Raw genomic sequence first — 18,452 nt, 5'->3', positions numbered from 1 at the left:
AAAGATTGTCAAGTGTGATCAAGTAGTTGACTTGGGAATAACTTCTCTGTGCCAAAGGCAAAAAGGTTCAGAAATATCTCCATGAAGACAAGATCTAAATGCCCACAAATCCATGATGATTGGGTTTGAGCAGCAAGTGATGAATATGGAATGATAAAGTGCTATATATAAGCAACAACAATGATACAATCATTGATGAGAATATTTGCTGATTGGTGTTCTTGCATCCTGCATCATCGGTTGGATAAACAAAGTGTATTTTAACATTGGTCATGTATTCTAACTTCTGTAAGTTTGTTGTTGCTGACACTGAAAGTGCAGTTTAGGTGAAAATAATATATGGTTAATCTTATAAATGAAAAGTAGTTTTGCCAGTGTATGCAGGTTGAAGTGGCACCAAGTTTGTTCCTTTCATCTAACTTCTTGAAGTTAAGAATTTTCTTTCCTTTGTATTTGTTAGATGCATATTTTGTGTCTTTCATGTCTATGCATGGATGTGTACATGTATGTGCTTGTGTTTGAACCTTTAGGACAATCTTGTTTGTATTTAGATACTTGGGTTCACAAAGGACCGACAAGTGGTGCATAATTACTTAGTTGCACCCTTCATATAAAGAGGCTGTCTACTCTATTCTTCCAATAGACTCACCACTAGAGGTGCTTTGTACATGGTGTGTATAATGTCTGATTGAATACTGCAATTTCCATGTCACTTAATTCTGTGTATAGAAATTTATTAGGCAAGTCATACTTTTGCAACCTGCATTTTGTCCCCAAAATGATAATCTAGAGAAACCTGTGTTGGAAAACCTTACATATTTTTTTTATGATTTTAAATGAATTTATGACGATCATTGTTTATAGTGCATATTGCTATCATCAATTTGTTGTCTTGTAGATCTCGTCTATAATATAACTCCAGGTGGTATATCAAGTATTCTGATTATACACTTGATCATTTAGAAGGCTAAATTTTTCAAAATGTTCCACCAAGTTTGTACTGGGTATGTGATATATGCATGTATGGTATCATTATTTCCCTCGCTGCTGCTCTCTCTTCTGTGGCTGTTTGACTGGAAGTGTCTGTGATGTGCAATTACTACCCATCAACAAATAAGGAGGGAATTCATGTTAGTTTTGGAGACTTTGCTGATGAGCTACCTTTGTGATTGACCCATCTCTTCTTGCATGTAGAGAAGTGCTCTTCTTTGGGTGACAAACATTTCCTTGGTTCAGAATAAAACATTACTGTTCCCAAATCTTCTTTGGGTGCTCTCACGAATAACCACAAACATTTCCTGCACAGTTCATTATATACTGCATGAATGTGTTTTGCCAGTCAATGAAATTACAATGCTTCGGATAGGATGTATTCCTTTACTCGATGGCGTGCTTGGAATGTCGAACTGCATGGGATGCGTTACTTTTAAATCTTTTCTGAGATTTGAACTGACATATTTTTCATTTTGTTATGGGCAGAATAAGTTTCAAAAATAGGATTTTCCACCTTGTTTTTATATTTTTTTTAATATAAATATCGATCTGTTGATTTGTACTTCAACGCCATCAGCGTTTCATACAAAGCTTAGGAGGATATGTGACGAGAAAAATGCCAGCAGGTCATATTCAGTGGAGATGTTATATTGTATCAGAATTATATATCTATGTGTATTCTGGTCCATTCAAAGTCGTGTGGGACACATGTGAAGAACAAAGCAGGAAATGTTCTTCTGGGGTTTTAACATCAAGATGTTCGGTAGAAGAAGCAGCAGATGCTGGGACATGTGTGCAGTGGAAGATTAATGCCGTTTGCCATTACTTTATTGTCAGTGACGCTAAAAGCACTCCTTTGTCTTCATGCTCCCGACCCCGCCGATGCTCATTCGCATTGCACGTGCTTGACTGGTCAACCCTTTCTTTTTCCCGAAAATGTGGGAAAAAAATTAAAATGAAGAAGGGAGAATAATAACCAGAGCCGATGGATGCGGTAGGGCTCATTGATCGAACGGTCAGGAGGACCCGCTCGAGCTTAGCCTGGGCAGCACGTGCACCGCGAGCGCCCGCTTCCCCTCCGGCGGTTCCACCACCCATATCCGCGCCGGCGACATGGCCACGTCGACTACCACCATCGCGCGCCCATCGCCGCACACCACGCACGCCCGCCCACCTCCCACCGCCATCTGCGCCGCCCCCTTCAGCAGCTCCGACTCCGCCACCGTCGTCCAGCTGTCGGCGTACCAGTCGTAGGCCTTGAGGGCGCCGCTCCGCTCGTCCACCACGTAGATGCAGCCGCCGCCCTCATCGTCATCATCTGCTGCCGAGGCCGCGGGACCGGTCCACCCGGCCAGCATCCCGGGGGGCATCTCCTCCCACCGGTCCGCCCGGATGTCGTACACCGTCCCCTGCTTCGCCGCCCGCCCCCTCACGTTCACCATGCACAGCTTCCCCCGCGACGCCACCGCCTCCACCGCCTCCCGGCTGAACCGCCCGTCCGGGAGCTGCGCCACCCGCTCCCACCCTGCGATCGCGCCGGCCGCCGGGTCCCACCGTTCGGCGGAGCGGGCGACGTCGGTGTTGTAGTCCGTGCCGACTCCGGAGACGAGGTACACCGCCCCGTCGGCGGCCCCGGCGGCGCACCATCGGCGTGGGGCGTGGAGGGGCGGGCCGAGGCGCCAGCGGCGAGAGGCCGGGTGGAAGACGAGGGGCCGGGGGAGGGCGGGGACGAGGCGGTGGGTCGTGGCCGCGAGGACGACGAGGTGGCCGGCGACGGCCACGGACTGGACCGAGAGGCTGCGGGAAATGAAGGAAGGGTGCTGGAGGAGGAGCAGGCGCAGCGGCGGGTGCGGCGGCGGCGCAGGAAGCGGTGCCCATCGCGCGGCGATGGGATCGAAGCTGTGGAACGAGACCGGGTCGCCGCCGGCGTCATCGGAGGGAGACAGGAGGGCGAAGATGGAGAGGAAGGGAGGGAAGGAAGGGGAGTATAGCAGGCGGCGCCAGGAGCGGCAGACGGAGAAGAGGAGCGGAGCAGGGAGATGGGCGAGGCAGTGCTGAGCGAGGTGGTCAGGCAGTCCCGGCAACAGCGGCTGCGAATCCTCCTCCTCCTCTGTCTCTTCTCCTTCCCCCTGCCGTCGCCCAGCCGAAATGGAAGAGAGGCAAAGCCTCGGACGCTTGGTGGCTACGTCGTCGGTCATAAAGGAGAAGAAGGTGTTTGCAGTGGATATGGGGAAAGGAAGAGGTGGGGGTGCGGGGCTGCGTCGCGCCCCTCTGACTCTGTCACCGTTATGCAGGCATGCGATATAATGGCTGCTGTCTGCTGGCTGCCACAAGGTGATGGTCCTCCATGCTATGTCAAAGGCTATCATGCATTCACTCATCGAGTTAATTACATATTTTTTTTATAATTAATTATTTTAATATTTATAATTTTATATTATATATATATATATGTTGTGGAACTAAAAGTGAATAATTTAATATGATACGAATATTTGTGGGTGTGACTATTAATATTAAGGATGTGTGGAGAATTAGAAATTATCAATAAAAACTTAATTGCTCTTTAATCAAATAATATTATTTCTTGTGCATGTTAATGGCCACAAAAAGAAAGAAAAAATATATATATATATAAAAAAACCTCTAAATAGCTGCAGGCGGGAAGAGAGTCTTCCTGCTGGACACGGACTTGCTCTTGCGGAGAAGCAAGCAGCATCGGCGGCGGCGGCGGCGGCGGCGAGTTCAGACATTTCCCATGGCTGGGAATCACTCACAGGTTAAGCCGCCTCCCACGCACGAAACGTTGCTTGCACCCACAGAACAAGAAAAAGGGCATACACAAAGGCGTAAGGAGTCAGAAGGCAGCTTCTTGGTGGTGGTGTTATCGTTCGTGGCCTTTCACCATCCATCCACCGGCCCTTTCACCTCCGGCCTCGTCTCCTCCACCTTAAAAGAACCACCTTTGGCATTTATTGTGTGATGGGTTGTGGCTTCACAGCATCATTCCACAAAAGCTACTTTTGGCATTTATTGGGGAGGGGGCAGAGGAGGTGAGTCCCCCTTGGACAAGTCTCATCACATGGGGAACTATTAAAGACGGAGGAAAGAGATAATTTTAATATTAAAATATAAAATATTCAATGATCGATCATAAAAATATATATAAAATAATCAACGTAAAATTAATATGATATAATAGTTTCTTCTAACATCTTAAAAATTTAAAATTTTCATGAGATCAATTATAATATCTCAAATTATCATATAAATTTTTAAAAAAATTATATATATTTCTTTTATCCTCTCTAAAAATATAAAGCATCATCTCTACACATCCTAAAGTGAAATCAAAAAATACCAAAGAGTATAGTATTATTCACATCTTATTTTTCTCTCGTTAAAACTTAATATAAAGAAATCGAATCTTACTTTCCAAGATATATCTTACTTTTCTCTCGTTAAAATGAGATATTTATAAATAATTAAATCTTAATTATTGAATTTTTTTTTCTTTAATAAGAACTCCTTCTTATATTAAGATTATTTATTCCATTAAAACATTGGCTTCAAAAATCCTAAATTACTTGTTACAGTTCGGACTGTATGCTAATAATACTATAATGTCTCGATCATTTTGAGCAAGTTATATGAATATTTTTAGAAATTTTTTTTTAAATATTTACTTTTCAAATTGTATTAGCTCTTACTTTGAAAGTTATGAAACAATATTTCTGATCATGTGAAAACAAATATTTTAGTCTATTCATTAGACTCATCGTCGTCCATAGCCCTCGAGGTGATATCCTCGAGGATCACCTCTGCTATTAACCCACGTCAACCCAATTATTATACGTCTGGCCTGTGGCTCTCACACAATATGATATGATGAAAGCATGTACCCCTCTCCTTTCTCTTCCCCTACAATCAACAGTAAGAGCACATGGGCCGCCCCCTCTCCTTTCTCTTCTACGATCAATGACACTAGAGGAATCGAGAACAATGATTAAACTAAAATACTTTTTGAATAAATACAAAAGCCAAACATACAAAGAAATATTGAAAATAACAACAAATTTTGTATACTAATGCTTTGATTTCGTTATGTAAAAGATCATATCCTTAAGTTAAGTCTATAATTTTAGGTTTTTTTTAATCTATATCTCATCATATCATTAATATAGTTTTTTATTAACTTTTTAAAAATATACAAGCAAGAACTAGCAAGAAATTTTAAGAGTATGGATCTGACTAAATATAAGACTCAAGATTGAAATTAAAATGGGATCCTATTTTCTTAGTTGTATTAGTCAACATATGATTAGTAGTTCATATATATATATATATATATATATATATATATATATATATATATATATCATGGCGATGTAAGCAAAAGGTACGACAGCAGAGCTAAGTTATTGGAGTCTGGAGAGGAGCACACCGCCCCATGAAATGCGCCGGCCATGTAGTTGATATTTTAATGAGCGAAGGAGTGGTAGATCCAATGGCGGACAATGACGCCTCCTTTTGGCAATTAAGAGCAAAAGCCGGTGACCTCTCCCCATCCTCCTCTATTTTAATCTCTCTTGGTCCCATTCTTTTTCTCCTCAGTCTCATGTTTCTTCCTCCTTCATCATATACTTTCTTTATCGATGCAAATGTGTACATGATATGAGACATGATTTATGTTCGTGAGTGAGAGATGGATCAAACCCCAATAATATATGTCTCGTAAATATGTGGTATGCATAAATAATCTTAATATTTTTTATTAAATATAAAAGTTCAAATTCGATTTGTCTTAGGAATGTGATATAATTTTTCAATCGAAGTATTCCATTGGCTGTTGTATTTTGAATGATTAGCATCTTCATCCATGCTTAATTATTGTTTTCTAAAGTAAAAAAAACGAAGAAGAAGAAAAGTTAGGGAAATGTTTCTCATATTTCCTCAAAAGGCATGGCTTAAGGTTGATATGAGTTTGCATGACAATCTCATTGATATGCAAACTCATACCAACCACTAATGATAGAACCAAGTTATTTGAATAACAAATAATTCGAGTACGCAAATGAATTCTATAAAGTTAAGATTTATTGCTACTTGAATATTTTATAAATTTCAAGGTTTAAGTGAGGGTAATATAAAAGAAAACAATACTTTGAATTCCTAGAAAATTTATGTTTTTGTAATAAGCATAAAGAGGTTGTGGGAAAATTCCTTGGAACTTATGTGGAAGGGTACAAGAAGGTTTTTTTTTTGTTTAATTTAGGTTTGAATTATCTTAAAATAGTTATCTTTATTTCTTATGATTTATTGTTTATGTGTAGGTAGGAAGTGTGGAATGTTACAAATATTGTCCTCGCTATTTGGATTTGCATTTTGTTGTTGATTCTATTATTCTTATGTTCTTATTAGAGACAAATGGAGAACATAATAATAATAATAATAATAATAATAATAATAATAATAATAATATACTTGAGTTAAATGAGATATGTGCTTGGGGAAGAGGCTATGGAGCCCAATTGTAAGCACATCTATTGGGCCATAGGATTCAAATGATCCAGCACACCAAATTGTCAGCATATTGATATTGAAATATTTTATTAGTTTTGGTGATTCTTATAAGAAATAAAATTATTATTCAAAAATTTAATATTAGAATTGAAATCAAATATCATTTTTTGATATAAAATATGTATATCTTTTGAAGATGACGATAAAAATGATAATTAGATATTCCGAAGCAATGTACAGTGATATGTATGAATCGTCAATCTGCACGTCAAAAAATTAGACTCATTTCTCTTCTCTTTCCGGATTAAAGAAAATAAGAGACGAGAGAAAATCTATAATCTTTCAATAACTAACTCAAGTGATTAAGAAAAAATAATAAAAAAATTATAATATCTCAATAATATCACATATTCATATATCTATTATGAGTCACTAGGAGATCTTATCATTAAAGATGAGAACAGAGTTTCTAAAATAACTAATTAAGAAAATATCCCCCAATAAATAATTTAATAACGAATCCTAACATAATTAAACTTTTTTTGTTTTGATGAATAATCATAATAAAAAATATAATTAGGTATATCATATTTAACATAATTAACTAGGATAATATAATCTAACAATTATCTTATTGCTTAACTTAATTTCTATTACTCTTGCATAAAAATCATTATTGAGTCTTCCAATAAACAATGAGAAGTAATGCTCTCATACTTCCACCATCCATCACTCTCTCTCTCTCTCTCTCTCTCTCTCTCTTCAATAGAGCCAGCTGAAGCACCTGCATCCAATCTTTTTAGAACTTTATACTACTCCATATTTGTTGGTGTTTCGAGTGACTGCAATTCATCACACATCACATCTTCAAGTTTGGTGAATTCTTTTAAATGTTCTGATGAACAAATCAAGCATGTTTTCACATTCATCTGCCATGAATGCATGTTGATGATGCAGATGAAATCTTCATTTGGCGATTGAGATAAATGGCATCAGGTGACTACTTTAGTGTCATACTTACCACCAACCACGAGCTTCATTACAAATATATTTCTCATGTTCCATATGATGAGATAGACAGACACCTATTTCCATATGCACATACATATAGATCTTTAGTCACCATCTTGTCGTTTATGGGAACAGCACATGAGACTACACCATTTCACCTACCGGCGTGGATCTTAAAGATGCTGATCGATGACACGCACGAATCTCAAAGTGCAATTGATTCCATAGGTGCTCCGAAATCTCATTGCCATTCATGAATTAAAATTTAAAGAAATAAAACATAATTCTAAACTTGTATAAGTATCAAAGAATATAAAATCTAATGTTTTATATACATATATATATAATATGATTATCGATATATAAAATAAAACATACATCAAAATAATAATAAAATACATAAAAAGATGATAAATTATGTCATATAAATAACATAATTGCTACTATAAATTTTAATTGTAACTTATATAAGCCCCTATATAAATAAATATTAGGATCCTCCACATGGTCCATGAGAGAGAGTACATATATTTTTCCCTATTATAAGGTTGTTTACCCAAAGATGGCACTCATGTATAACAATAGTACAACTCAAATGCTTTTTGTGGTCACCTCACCTCCTCCCCTTCCCACAATTCCCTCGCTCTCCATGTCACAATTGATGCACACTTAAATGCTTCGTTTCTTCTCCCAAATCAATAATACCGATAAGAGGAACAATTATGTAGTACGCGAAGGAGAGCTACACATGACAAAGCCAACGCCAACGGTGAAAACACTACACGGTGGTCGCTTCTTCGGACAGCAACGTGAACGCCAGGTTATTCCCAACACATACAGATAGATCTACACTGCAGATGGCGTCCGGCGACGTTAGGGCCGCAGGCAAAAGGACAAACACCAGCAAACGACAGCGGTTTCTACGTGGTAATGCAGCAGCCGGTAGCCAAACTACAGCTCGACTGGCTGCTGCTGCTTCTCGTCGTTGAGCTCCTCCAGCTCCTTCAGCCACAGGTCGCCGAACTCGCAGTCCCTGTAGGCCTCGAACCATGGCCCGCCCGACGTGTAGTGTATCGCCTTGGGCTGCGTCTTGGGGTCCGTCGGATCGACCCGGTTGTGCCCCACCAAGAAGTTCCAGGCCACCGGCAGCTCCCCGACGTCGTCGTCATCCAGCCACATGAAGCGGTGGAGGAAGGCCCCCGACTCGGCGCTGACCAGCTCCGGCGTGAGCGCCCGGTTTTTGGGGTGGGCGCAGTTGTAGAGGACCATGGAGGACCAGTTCTTGCGGGGGTACACCGTCTGCGGCACGCCGTCCATCTTCACGCCCTCCTTGGGGGCGTAGTCGTGGTGGACGCACATGACGGCGTAGCGGTCGTCGGCCATGGCGGACAGCTCCGCGACGTCGGCGGTGAAGAGGAAGTCGCAGTCGACGAACATGGCCCAGCCCTGGTACCCCGCCAGGAAGGGCGTGAGGAAGCGGGTGAAGGAGAACTCGGTGCTCTCGGTGGCGCCGCGCCCGCGGGTGTAGAGGCCGGCGGCCCTCAGCTCGGCCTGCTTGAGGGGGATGACCTCGAGCGGGACGGAGGAGCGCCGGAGGAGGGAGTGACGGCATACCTGGAAGGCGGCGTCCTCACGGGAGTCGTACCCGACGAAGATTCTGAAAGCGGCCAACCCCGGCGGCTTGCCGTTCGTCTCGGCGGCTCCATTTGCTTGCCCGATGGCCATGGAGATGCGATCGAGGAAGGTGGGGTGAAGGAGGGATGAAGGAAAGGTGTTTGATGAAAGGCGAGGAGTGGAGTTGGGTGAGTATATAAAAGGGCAGGATAGCAGCGCTCATGCGTGCAGTGTGTCGGTGCCGCACAGTGACAGTGACAGGATAAAAACGTTGATGGGTGCAGGCGTCTCCACGAATTTGGATCTCAATAAATATAATGAATGTTTAACGCCTCCACCAACACAGTCTAATAATACGCATCCGAGATTTCAAACCGTAGCGATCGTGATGGCATCGATGCTTCTTTTTATCTATCTTTGATTGGTGGTGAATTCAATTCTTCGACGGTGATCTGTAGAAATATTATCATAACAAAGTATGTCTGTCTTCAAGCATCTTAACTCTGGTTAGGTTAAGTTGAATTACATTCTAACGAGTAAGTGGTTTGAATTAATGAATAGATCCTTTCAATCTTTAGATGAAGAAAGAGGTTAGAAAAAAATTACTCGGACCAAATCCTTGCATATTTTGATGTCGGATGTTGCGTGGATTGCCTCCGAGACCGTCGTGTCACGTCACCGTACCACGTGGAAACCAAGGAGTCATCGATGAAGGAGATGAAAAGCATTACCACAGGAAATAAGTGGTCGATCGGACCACAACCAATAAAGCCAGTTCCTTTCATCCATCCGCATCGCCGGCCTCTTCGACGTGCAATAACGAGCGGACAAGACGACGAGAAACTTGTGTGCCATGCGAAGCATCTACTGTTGTCGAGTAGAAGCAGGGTGTCATGACGATAGAAGTCATGACGAGATAATATTCGAATGGGACGGAAGGATGATAATTTTTGATGAAAATAATAGAAGATAAGAATAATTATTTAAGAAATTTTATTGAAGAAGAATATAGAGATTTTCTCGGAAAAATCTTATCTTCTATCGTGCTCCTGTCAAGGATATTAATCTTGAATCGATGCAAAGAATGGTTTACGAGCGAAAAGTTTTGTGAGTAAAGCAAGAGCAGATCGCTGGCCGAAGACAAGAGCGAAACTTTGTTTTTCGTTGGTCGTTGGCCGAAGGCAAGAGCGAAGCTTTGCTTTTCTCAGCGATGTTGGTCGCTGGCCGAAGGCAAGAGCAAAGCTTCACTGCTCTAATACCATGATGAAAATAATAGAAGATAAAAATAATTATTTAAGAAGTTTTATTGAATAACTGAAAAAACTTAAATAAATTAACATGTCCCTCTCCTATTTATATATATTAGGAGGAAGCATTTTTCTCAACATAATAGAGAGATTTTCTTATAGTTGAAAAAATCTTATCTTATATCAATTTCTTCTATCAACAAAATATAATGTATATGCATAAACAAAAATTCAAATGATTAAGAATAACAAATGAGTAATACTATCTTCTAAGATCATGTTTCTTTAACATTATCGTCGAAGATGATTAGGGTATTTGCAAAGTAATTAACATGAATTCTTACCGCTCAAATTTTTTTTATCTTCTAAATAATTTGATTCTATATAAATAACGTACCAATTTTCTTTCAAACAAACTAAAACGGTTAAAATATAAATCATAAAATCATAAAATCATATGACAAAGTCTTGAGATGAAATATTCTTTTATATTTTGTGTGTGTATATTCTTTTAAATATTTAATTCATTCGTATAGGCTGCTTCTATTAGCATCCATCTAACAAACTCAACTCAATCACTGTTAATTGTGATAAAAATATTATACATCAAATACCTTTTGATACTCTTACTGGAATAGGTTAAACATGTAATGTTTGTTGAAAGGCATTTATTTCAGTTAAAGTTAGACATATATTTTTACTTCAAATATATATATATAATGTTTGTTTGGTCTTAAGAAGCTGTTCCAACTTTTGGGGGGGGACAACTGTTACATCAGACAACTTGCAGTGTCTCCCATACAGAAATGGGAATAGCGTAGGCTACCGAAGAAGCCCTTCAATAAGTGAATCCACTCAACAGATGTTACCAATATAATTTTTTTTTCTTCAGTCCATTTGATATAATTTTTTGATTTTTCTGTCTCATTTTAATTGTAGATAGAAGATATATGCATTTCATATCTCCTTTTTTTTTATAAAAGATCAAAGATATCATCAAAATAAATCAAAATTTATTCAACAACATCACTTTATATAGTATAATTCTTGTGATAATCGATTTAAAAAATATTATATACATAATTTATCATTTATATAATAATATAATAATAAATTCGAATGTCACACAGTATAGAGAATATATGAAAGCCATTGATTGTCTTTGCCTAACTTGTTGTTTTTATGTTTGTAAGTATAATTATTATAATTTGATTGATATTTTATGAACGATATATTTTATCCTTATCTTGGATCATTTCACCATGACAACAATCATGAAAGTCGAAGCTACAGTAATTACATATTATTCTCTATAATTAATTTTCTTTAGTATCTTAAATATTATATTTTTAAAAATTATATTAGGATCTTTATACTTATAAAAATAAAAATTTAAAATTTTAAAGTTAATTTTATAAGATTAATTTTTTTTAAAAAATTATTAGAATGTTAAATATTTTACTTTAATAAATATAAGAATCTCAATATAACTTTTAAAAATATTAAAAAATATTAAAAATGACGTAGATAATACGTAATTAACCCACTAAGCTTAACAGTCTGTCCTTATTCGCGCAAGTTGATGACGATCCATCTCCAGATATACTACTTCTGCACCGTGTTTCCGTCCGTTCTTCTGCAGGACGAACCGTACAAGTCCACATCCACCAATTGCAGACGAATATTCTTCTTCTTCTTCGAGAAATGATTGTCTTAAAGAAGACATCGGATTCGCCTACGATCAATCAGTACAAAACTACGTAGTTTTGTCGAAGAATGATCGTCTTCCGTATCATTCGACAAAACGATTCGATCTGCTCGAAAAGCAGAAGGGGATTCTTGAAATCAGCGGAGGAAAGACGAAGTGGACGAGGATTCAATCAGCCAACGAAGCGCACACCAAATCGCTCAAGGTAGAACCGAGATGATGATTCTTGCGCTGCGAGCCGAACCACTAAACGAGAATTCAATGTCTTAGGTCAATAAAATCCATCCGAGAAGGATCGATAGGGATAAAGGACCACGAAGCACAACGATTTGATCTGATCGAGGCAGAAGAGGATTCGTGAAACCAGTAAAGGAAGATGAGGAGGATGAGACGACGACACCTTTCGAGGCCGGGGAGGAACGTCGCCGACTGGATCTTGTTGGCCGCTTCGCTTCCCGCTGGTGGAGTCTGCGACACGGAGGAATCGAAGTGGGAAATGAGGGGAGAGTCGGCACACACATCTTATGTGGGCTAATATCTGCTGTCCATGATGGGGATGGGCCCATTTGGGCCTTCGCTTGGTGGGCCAAAGCGAACCCGTTGCGACTGCATCAAAACCCACGCAGCTGTTCCCTCCCCATCTCATTCTCGGTCTCATTCTAAACCACCGCGTACCGTCTTTCCGTTTCTCGTCTTTCCTCCTCCTCCTCCTCGTCTCGGAGATCTCCTCGCCATGGCGACGAGGAACCGTACGCCCATATACAGGAAGTACCGCGACGCCCTCCGCAACGTACGGGTCCCTTCCCCTTCCTCCCACTCCGGCCCGTCGACCTCCTACTCCGGGGGCGGACCGGTGATCGAGCTCGTGAGCGCCTCGCTTCTCCGCCCCGATCGGTCCTACGCTCCGCTCAGCACGGAAGATCCCGGTGGTTCGAGGTCCGATCTCCTTCTCCCTTCTTCATTAGGTTCATCTGTTTCCATTATCTCTGATTAAGACTTAGGAATCACCTCTCTTCGTGTCGAAACCGTATTGCCTATATGCTGAATTTCTTAGTGTTGATTGGATTCATATTTCATTCAGAATTCCTATGGGAAGTACGTTCTTTTAACATCTATTGTCTTGTCGGGGCGATGTCGTCCTTGTTCTGGAGAGTGATTATCATCGAGGAGGAGCAATAATGTGTAGGGATCGGTGGTGGATCATTTAGTTTATTGCAATTGGCATCCTTATCATACTCAAAATGCGGACATGACGTTAATTTGTAGCTCAACTGATTGGAGCCTAGACCTAGGAACTATGACCGGAATTCTTGCAAGAAATGCATCCAAAAGAGATGAGAGTTTCTGTTCTGAAGATAAAAGACGTTTGGATGCCAAAGGTTTCCTGAGGAATGTGGTAGCATTCTTGTCTCAAAATTGCATCTCATGGTGATCCTGACTGGTATACAAGGGCCTAAAACCATCCTGCAATATATCATGTATATACATAGTTTATTGTGGTGACTATAATTTAGTTAATGTAGCATTGGTGATATGTGTTCTGACAAGGGATATGAGCAGTAGTATCTTTTAATCAAACCAATATTTGTTGGTCATGGTGAGGATGGATTTCCTAAGTTTGTTATTATGGATTTTAAACATAAACAAGTGCATAAACCATCTATAAACCTTTTCAGGTGTTGTTGAGGACTAGTGTTTCTTGTAGGAAGGAAATTATACATTTCATTAATACATACGCATCCCGTATGAGCTTCTGAAATAGAATTAATTTAATTTTATCCCTTCATGTACAAGCCAATCCATGAATGCCTGGGTGACTCTAGCAACATATTGAAATCAGACTCTTAACTTACTAGTGCCTTCTTAGAACGTTCTTGTGTTTATCAGCATTTATGTTGAGTTTAGCATCTGGTGCATTAAATTTATGTAAATGGAGGAGAAATCATGCATCTTATAATTTCATAATTACAGTGCCGAGTAGAAATCATAAATTTATGAAATTCGTAATCTCTTCTATAAGCACTCATTCATGTCAAAAATGTTATATAACAAAATTAGATTATATAGTCAACTATGTATCTGCTATTGTGTTAGGGTATTCTGTAACCCTTTATTTTCTTCTGCCGCATGCATTGTGCTTAAAGCTTGAAGTCGACATTATGACAAATTTGAATAAATGGGTGGCCTAACATGTTTGCACTCAGAAATTCTCATCTAGTCCATACTGATGTAATGCTTTTCTCTAAACTTTTGTTTGTGGGAATGATCACGTTTATAGTTTATTCTTTGCTTTCTAATATTAGATAATCCCTTTCAAGATTTAGGCTACTGTCTATATGAAATGAACTATTTGGAGTTTCTTGAGAGTCAAGCAAAATCATGTATATGCCATTCCTTTCCATTACTTTGCCAGTCTTCTACTTTTTACCTTGACAAACTTGTAGAATTGTTGCTGTAAAGCTGAAATTGATGCAATTATATTTGGCAATGTTCAGTCAACAATTCTGGTGATATTCAAAATGCCTTGAACCAATTAAACTTTGTGTTAGCTCATTGCAGTACAGGTGCAACTATGGTTGGTTTACCTCCAGCTTGGGTGGATGTTTCTGAAGAAATAGCTGCAAACATGCAATGTGCTCGGACAAAAATGTCAGAGTTAGTTAAGGCCCATGCAAAATCCTTAATGCCTTCCTTTGGAGATGGTAAGGAGGATCAACATGTCATTGAGCTTCTTACTCATGAAATAACTGATCTATTGAAGAGATCAGAAAAGAGACTGCAGAAACTTTCTTCTGGTGACCCTACTGAAGATTCAAATGTCCGGAAAAATGTTCAGGTGTGATGTTGTTCTCTGTTATATTTCTTTTTGTGATTATTGACAACCTCTGCCAATCGTCCTTTGCAAGCTCATATGCACACTATTGTAGAATCAAAATTCTGATTCCATAGTGCTACTTTGTTTACATGGTCACATTTAATTGACTGTAAACCATTTAGATTGAGAGATGAGAAGCTCAACATCAAACTAATACCGAGGCACTTTGTTAACTGCGTTGCTGTTATAACAATGTCCCCTTGCTCCCTTTTTATTGGATACTTACATAGGACATTGGGTGTTGCTCGTGCAGCGGTCTCTTGCAACTGACCTCCAAAACCTTTCAATGGAGTTCCGAAAGAAACAGTCTTTTTATTTAAAGCGTCTTCGGCAGCAGCAGGAGGTACTCTGATCTCAGATCATGTTTATGCATGTCAATTGGTTTTTGTGGGGTTCTTAAGTGTAAGGAAGTGCTGATGCTATCTTTGATTTCTTAGGGGCAAGATGGTGTTGATTTGGAAATGAATCGCAATGGGATCAGACATGAGATGGAAGATGACTTTCATAATGTGGTACTTATTTCTCTTTTACTGATTTCATTTGGCAGTTTTATCAGGACCCCAGAATGGATTTGCCTATAGTGGAATGTGAACACTTATTTAGGTCAATTTCTTGATGTCTTTTAGAAAAAATTCTCATAGCAACATGAAAAGAGGGGCTCTTTCTTTTTGTGCCTGATCATGAGATTGTTTCAGCCGATCTATCAACACTTTTTGGTTTCTGTGCACTATTTATAGTTTTGGACCCTTTTTCCTGGTCTTTATTCCTTTTATACTTTCTATAGGGTTTTGATGAGGTTCAATTGTCTACACTAAAGAGAAGTGAGGCATTCACAAGAGAGAGGGAGAGGGAGATTGTACAGGTAATACTAACTTGGAATATTTAGTTTGTTAGTGGCCTTGATGCTCATGTGCTCTATTCATGGCTTGGATATATATATATATATATATATATATATATATATATATATATATATATATATATATATATATATATATATATATATATCATGTTATGTACCCTTCTCATTAGCTGCATCATTGAAATTTCTTGTTCATAGGTTGTAGAATCAGTGAATGAGCTTGCTCAGATCATGAAGGATCTCTCAGTCCTTGTGATAGATCAGGTACACTTTTAACCATCAGAGAATTCTGGGTTTCTTACTGATGCCATGTGGATACTTTCTGATGCATGTGATGCAAGCAGGGAACCATAGTTGACCGGATCGATTACAATGTACAGAATGTTGCAAGTTCAGTAGAAGAGGGCCGTAAACAGTTAGAGAAGGTTCTGTCTTCCCTTCCTCTTTATTCCATTCATATTTCTGCAATTTTTATTATCTACACTCCTAAGTTATCTAGAATGTGCGAGTTAGTCATGCTACAGCTACCCGTCTTTTCCTGCTTGTAACTTTGTAAAAGTAATCAAGCAATTTTTTGGATGGATGGCTGATAGCTAGATGAACAATATTCTTTTCGTTCATGTGGGTCGCTGAGACCATATAAATAACACCCTGGATGCACCATTTACACGTTCAAATTTGGTATAGCTGGAACATTTCTGTGTTTGTGCTATTGTCCTTGGCTGATTGGTATTTTGGCCGACAGTAGTATGTTAGCTGGCAACATGGTCAAAACTTTCACTGACAGTATGAGCATGTGTTTTTGGCTGGCCCCAACTAGTTGGGGTTTTAATGCTGTACCTTTGTTGAACGCTTGGTTGGGTTGCCATTTTTATTGGCTTCATTCATCTGCACTTTTCAAGTTTTGATCTTATTTATGTCTATACACCACCTTTTATAAATTGGCTAGCACTTGTAGAATACAGCCTTTTGGTTCCTAATAGAAAAAAAGATTTATGTTTTTCCCAAAGAAATAGTATATAGAACCATTAATCATGCACTTTATTATAATCTTTTTAATACTTTAAACCTTCGCATAGGGGTACCATGTTTAAGAATTTGCAAGACAGGGATCTTTATTTGGTTGTAACATGCGGCTTTTCTTGATTAATTCATTGGACAGGTTCTTCATGCGAGCCCTTTAGATCGCTGTTTTGCTAGCCTAAAGAATGACAATGATGTTAGAACTAGCTTATGCATGCTTAGCAAATCAATGATCTTGAAGTTCCACTTATATATCTGCATTGCTTTAAACTTGGAGAGATCTTACTCAGCGAATACAGGTTTGAACATTTTGAAGGCGAATGGTCATGCTCTACCGTACTGGATATCACTGGAACTCCGTATGTAACCAACCTTTCGTCTAACTAACTTTCTATTTGGTTTGTATATCTGTAGGCGGAGCGAACACAGAGGAAAGGGGGAATGGTCATGTGTGCTACCGTGCTCGTTATATTGTGTTTCATCATGCTTGTCCTCCTCGTCCTAAAAACCATACTATTCTAAATCAGTTTTCAGTCAACACACGGATTCAGATGGCATCTCTTGAGCACCAGCCTCCCCCTCGGAACACTTTTGGTCGTTTATGTCCAGAGGATCCTATAGGAGATTCTCATTCGACCGGTTTGTATCATGTCCATGAAGTGAATTAATTACGCTGGTTTTTGCTACATGATAGACGTAGGATTGGTTATAGTCTGAGAGAACAATTTTCTGAATAGTAGTACCTCTTGGGATATTCTATAGAGAGAAGGCTCAGGTTGGTGCTTCCTGTTAGCGTATTGCTCCCAGTTCTGAGACCTCGAAGAAGAAAATTCTGTAAAGATTCATTCGAGTAATATTTGCATTGCATGATTCTTTTCTCTCAGAAACTCCTTGTTTTCTCCAGAAGTTCTTAGTATGTTAATTATATTTTTTTTTGTTTTTAAATTTTTCAGTAGAACCTGTTGCAGATGTTAATTATTACCAAGACAAAACAACAGAATAGTTTTAACTTAAGAGATATTAGTCCAATTTTAGTCGGTTCAAATCGATTTATCAAATCAGTCTAAAGATCAAATTTTAAAAACAACATGAGTTCAATTTTATAAATCTTGTGGACCCAATTAGACCAAGATTCTAATTCCATTGATTTGAATCGAATTAATTCATTTGAAAAAAAAATATTTTAAAGTTATTTAAAATTATAAATCAATTAACTGATTAATTGGCGTTCAAAGTATTTTATTTTAATAAAAAAATGATTCGATTCTACCTTTGTTTGGAACTTTAGCCGAACGTGATTATGAGCCTTTGGTTCTAATACTCCTCTCGGACTAAATAATCTTATCAGATATTATCATCAAAATTTAGCTCAATGAAAGATAAACTGTTAACTTGGCTACTTTTAGTTGGGTGGAAATCTTGATTGTGGACAGTTGGGATTCTACTTACCTTTGCACAAGCAAACAGAAACAAATATCTTAAGGATATCAAGTGCAGCAAGATGTGGACTTTGGAACTCTTCACGTTTGCGTCGAGTGGTTGCAAAAGACAAGTTTAAGCTAGTGTACTGTATGATGTCTTTATTTCAAGCAATTA

General features: G+C 39.0%; 3 protein-coding genes across 4 annotated transcripts; 1 reads left to right on the top strand and 2 right to left on the bottom strand.

The window, feature by feature from the left end:
- Window positions 1–1,630: 1,630 nt before the first annotated feature.
- Window positions 1,631–3,929, bottom strand: LOC135626862 (F-box/kelch-repeat protein SKIP25-like). The gene has a single exon (XM_065132638.1). It carries the CDS (start codon window positions 3,372–3,374, stop codon window positions 2,010–2,012), a length of 1,365 nt encoding a protein of 454 aa, XP_064988710.1. The 5' UTR covers window positions 3,375–3,929; the 3' UTR covers window positions 1,631–2,009.
- A 4,260-nt stretch (window positions 3,930–8,189) lies between these two features.
- Window positions 8,190–9,320, bottom strand: LOC103970674 (protein CDI-like). The gene has a single exon (XM_009384550.3). The coding sequence runs from the start codon at window positions 9,250–9,252 to the stop codon at window positions 8,479–8,481; it is 774 nt and encodes a 257-aa protein (XP_009382825.3). The 5' UTR covers window positions 9,253–9,320; the 3' UTR covers window positions 8,190–8,478.
- A 3,192-nt stretch (window positions 9,321–12,512) lies between these two features.
- LOC135586011 (syntaxin-43-like) lies at window positions 12,513–17,729 on the top strand. 2 transcript variants are annotated; one of them, XM_065133355.1, is made up of 8 exons: window positions 12,513–13,032; window positions 14,656–14,932; window positions 15,225–15,314; window positions 15,409–15,483; window positions 15,756–15,833; window positions 16,032–16,097; window positions 16,178–16,258; window positions 17,271–17,729. In XM_065133355.1, the coding sequence occupies exons 1-8, from the start codon at window positions 12,644–12,646 to the stop codon at window positions 17,376–17,378; spliced, it is 1,164 nt and encodes a 387-aa protein (XP_064989427.1). In that variant the 5' UTR covers window positions 12,513–12,643; the 3' UTR covers window positions 17,379–17,729. The 2 variants fall into 2 exon arrangements, with proteins under 2 accessions (XP_064989427.1, XP_064989428.1); XM_065133356.1 differs by having other exon boundaries at window positions 12,905–13,032; window positions 14,661–14,932; window positions 17,271–17,587.
- The last annotated feature ends 723 nt before the right edge of the window (window positions 17,730–18,452 follow it).

This window comes from Musa acuminata, chromosome BXJ2-11, assembly GCF_036884655.1.
Source record: "Musa acuminata AAA Group cultivar baxijiao chromosome BXJ2-11, Cavendish_Baxijiao_AAA, whole genome shotgun sequence".
Taxonomy (NCBI): Eukaryota; Viridiplantae; Streptophyta; class Magnoliopsida; order Zingiberales; family Musaceae; genus Musa; species Musa acuminata.
This window is presented reverse-complemented; position numbering and strand designations above follow the sequence as displayed.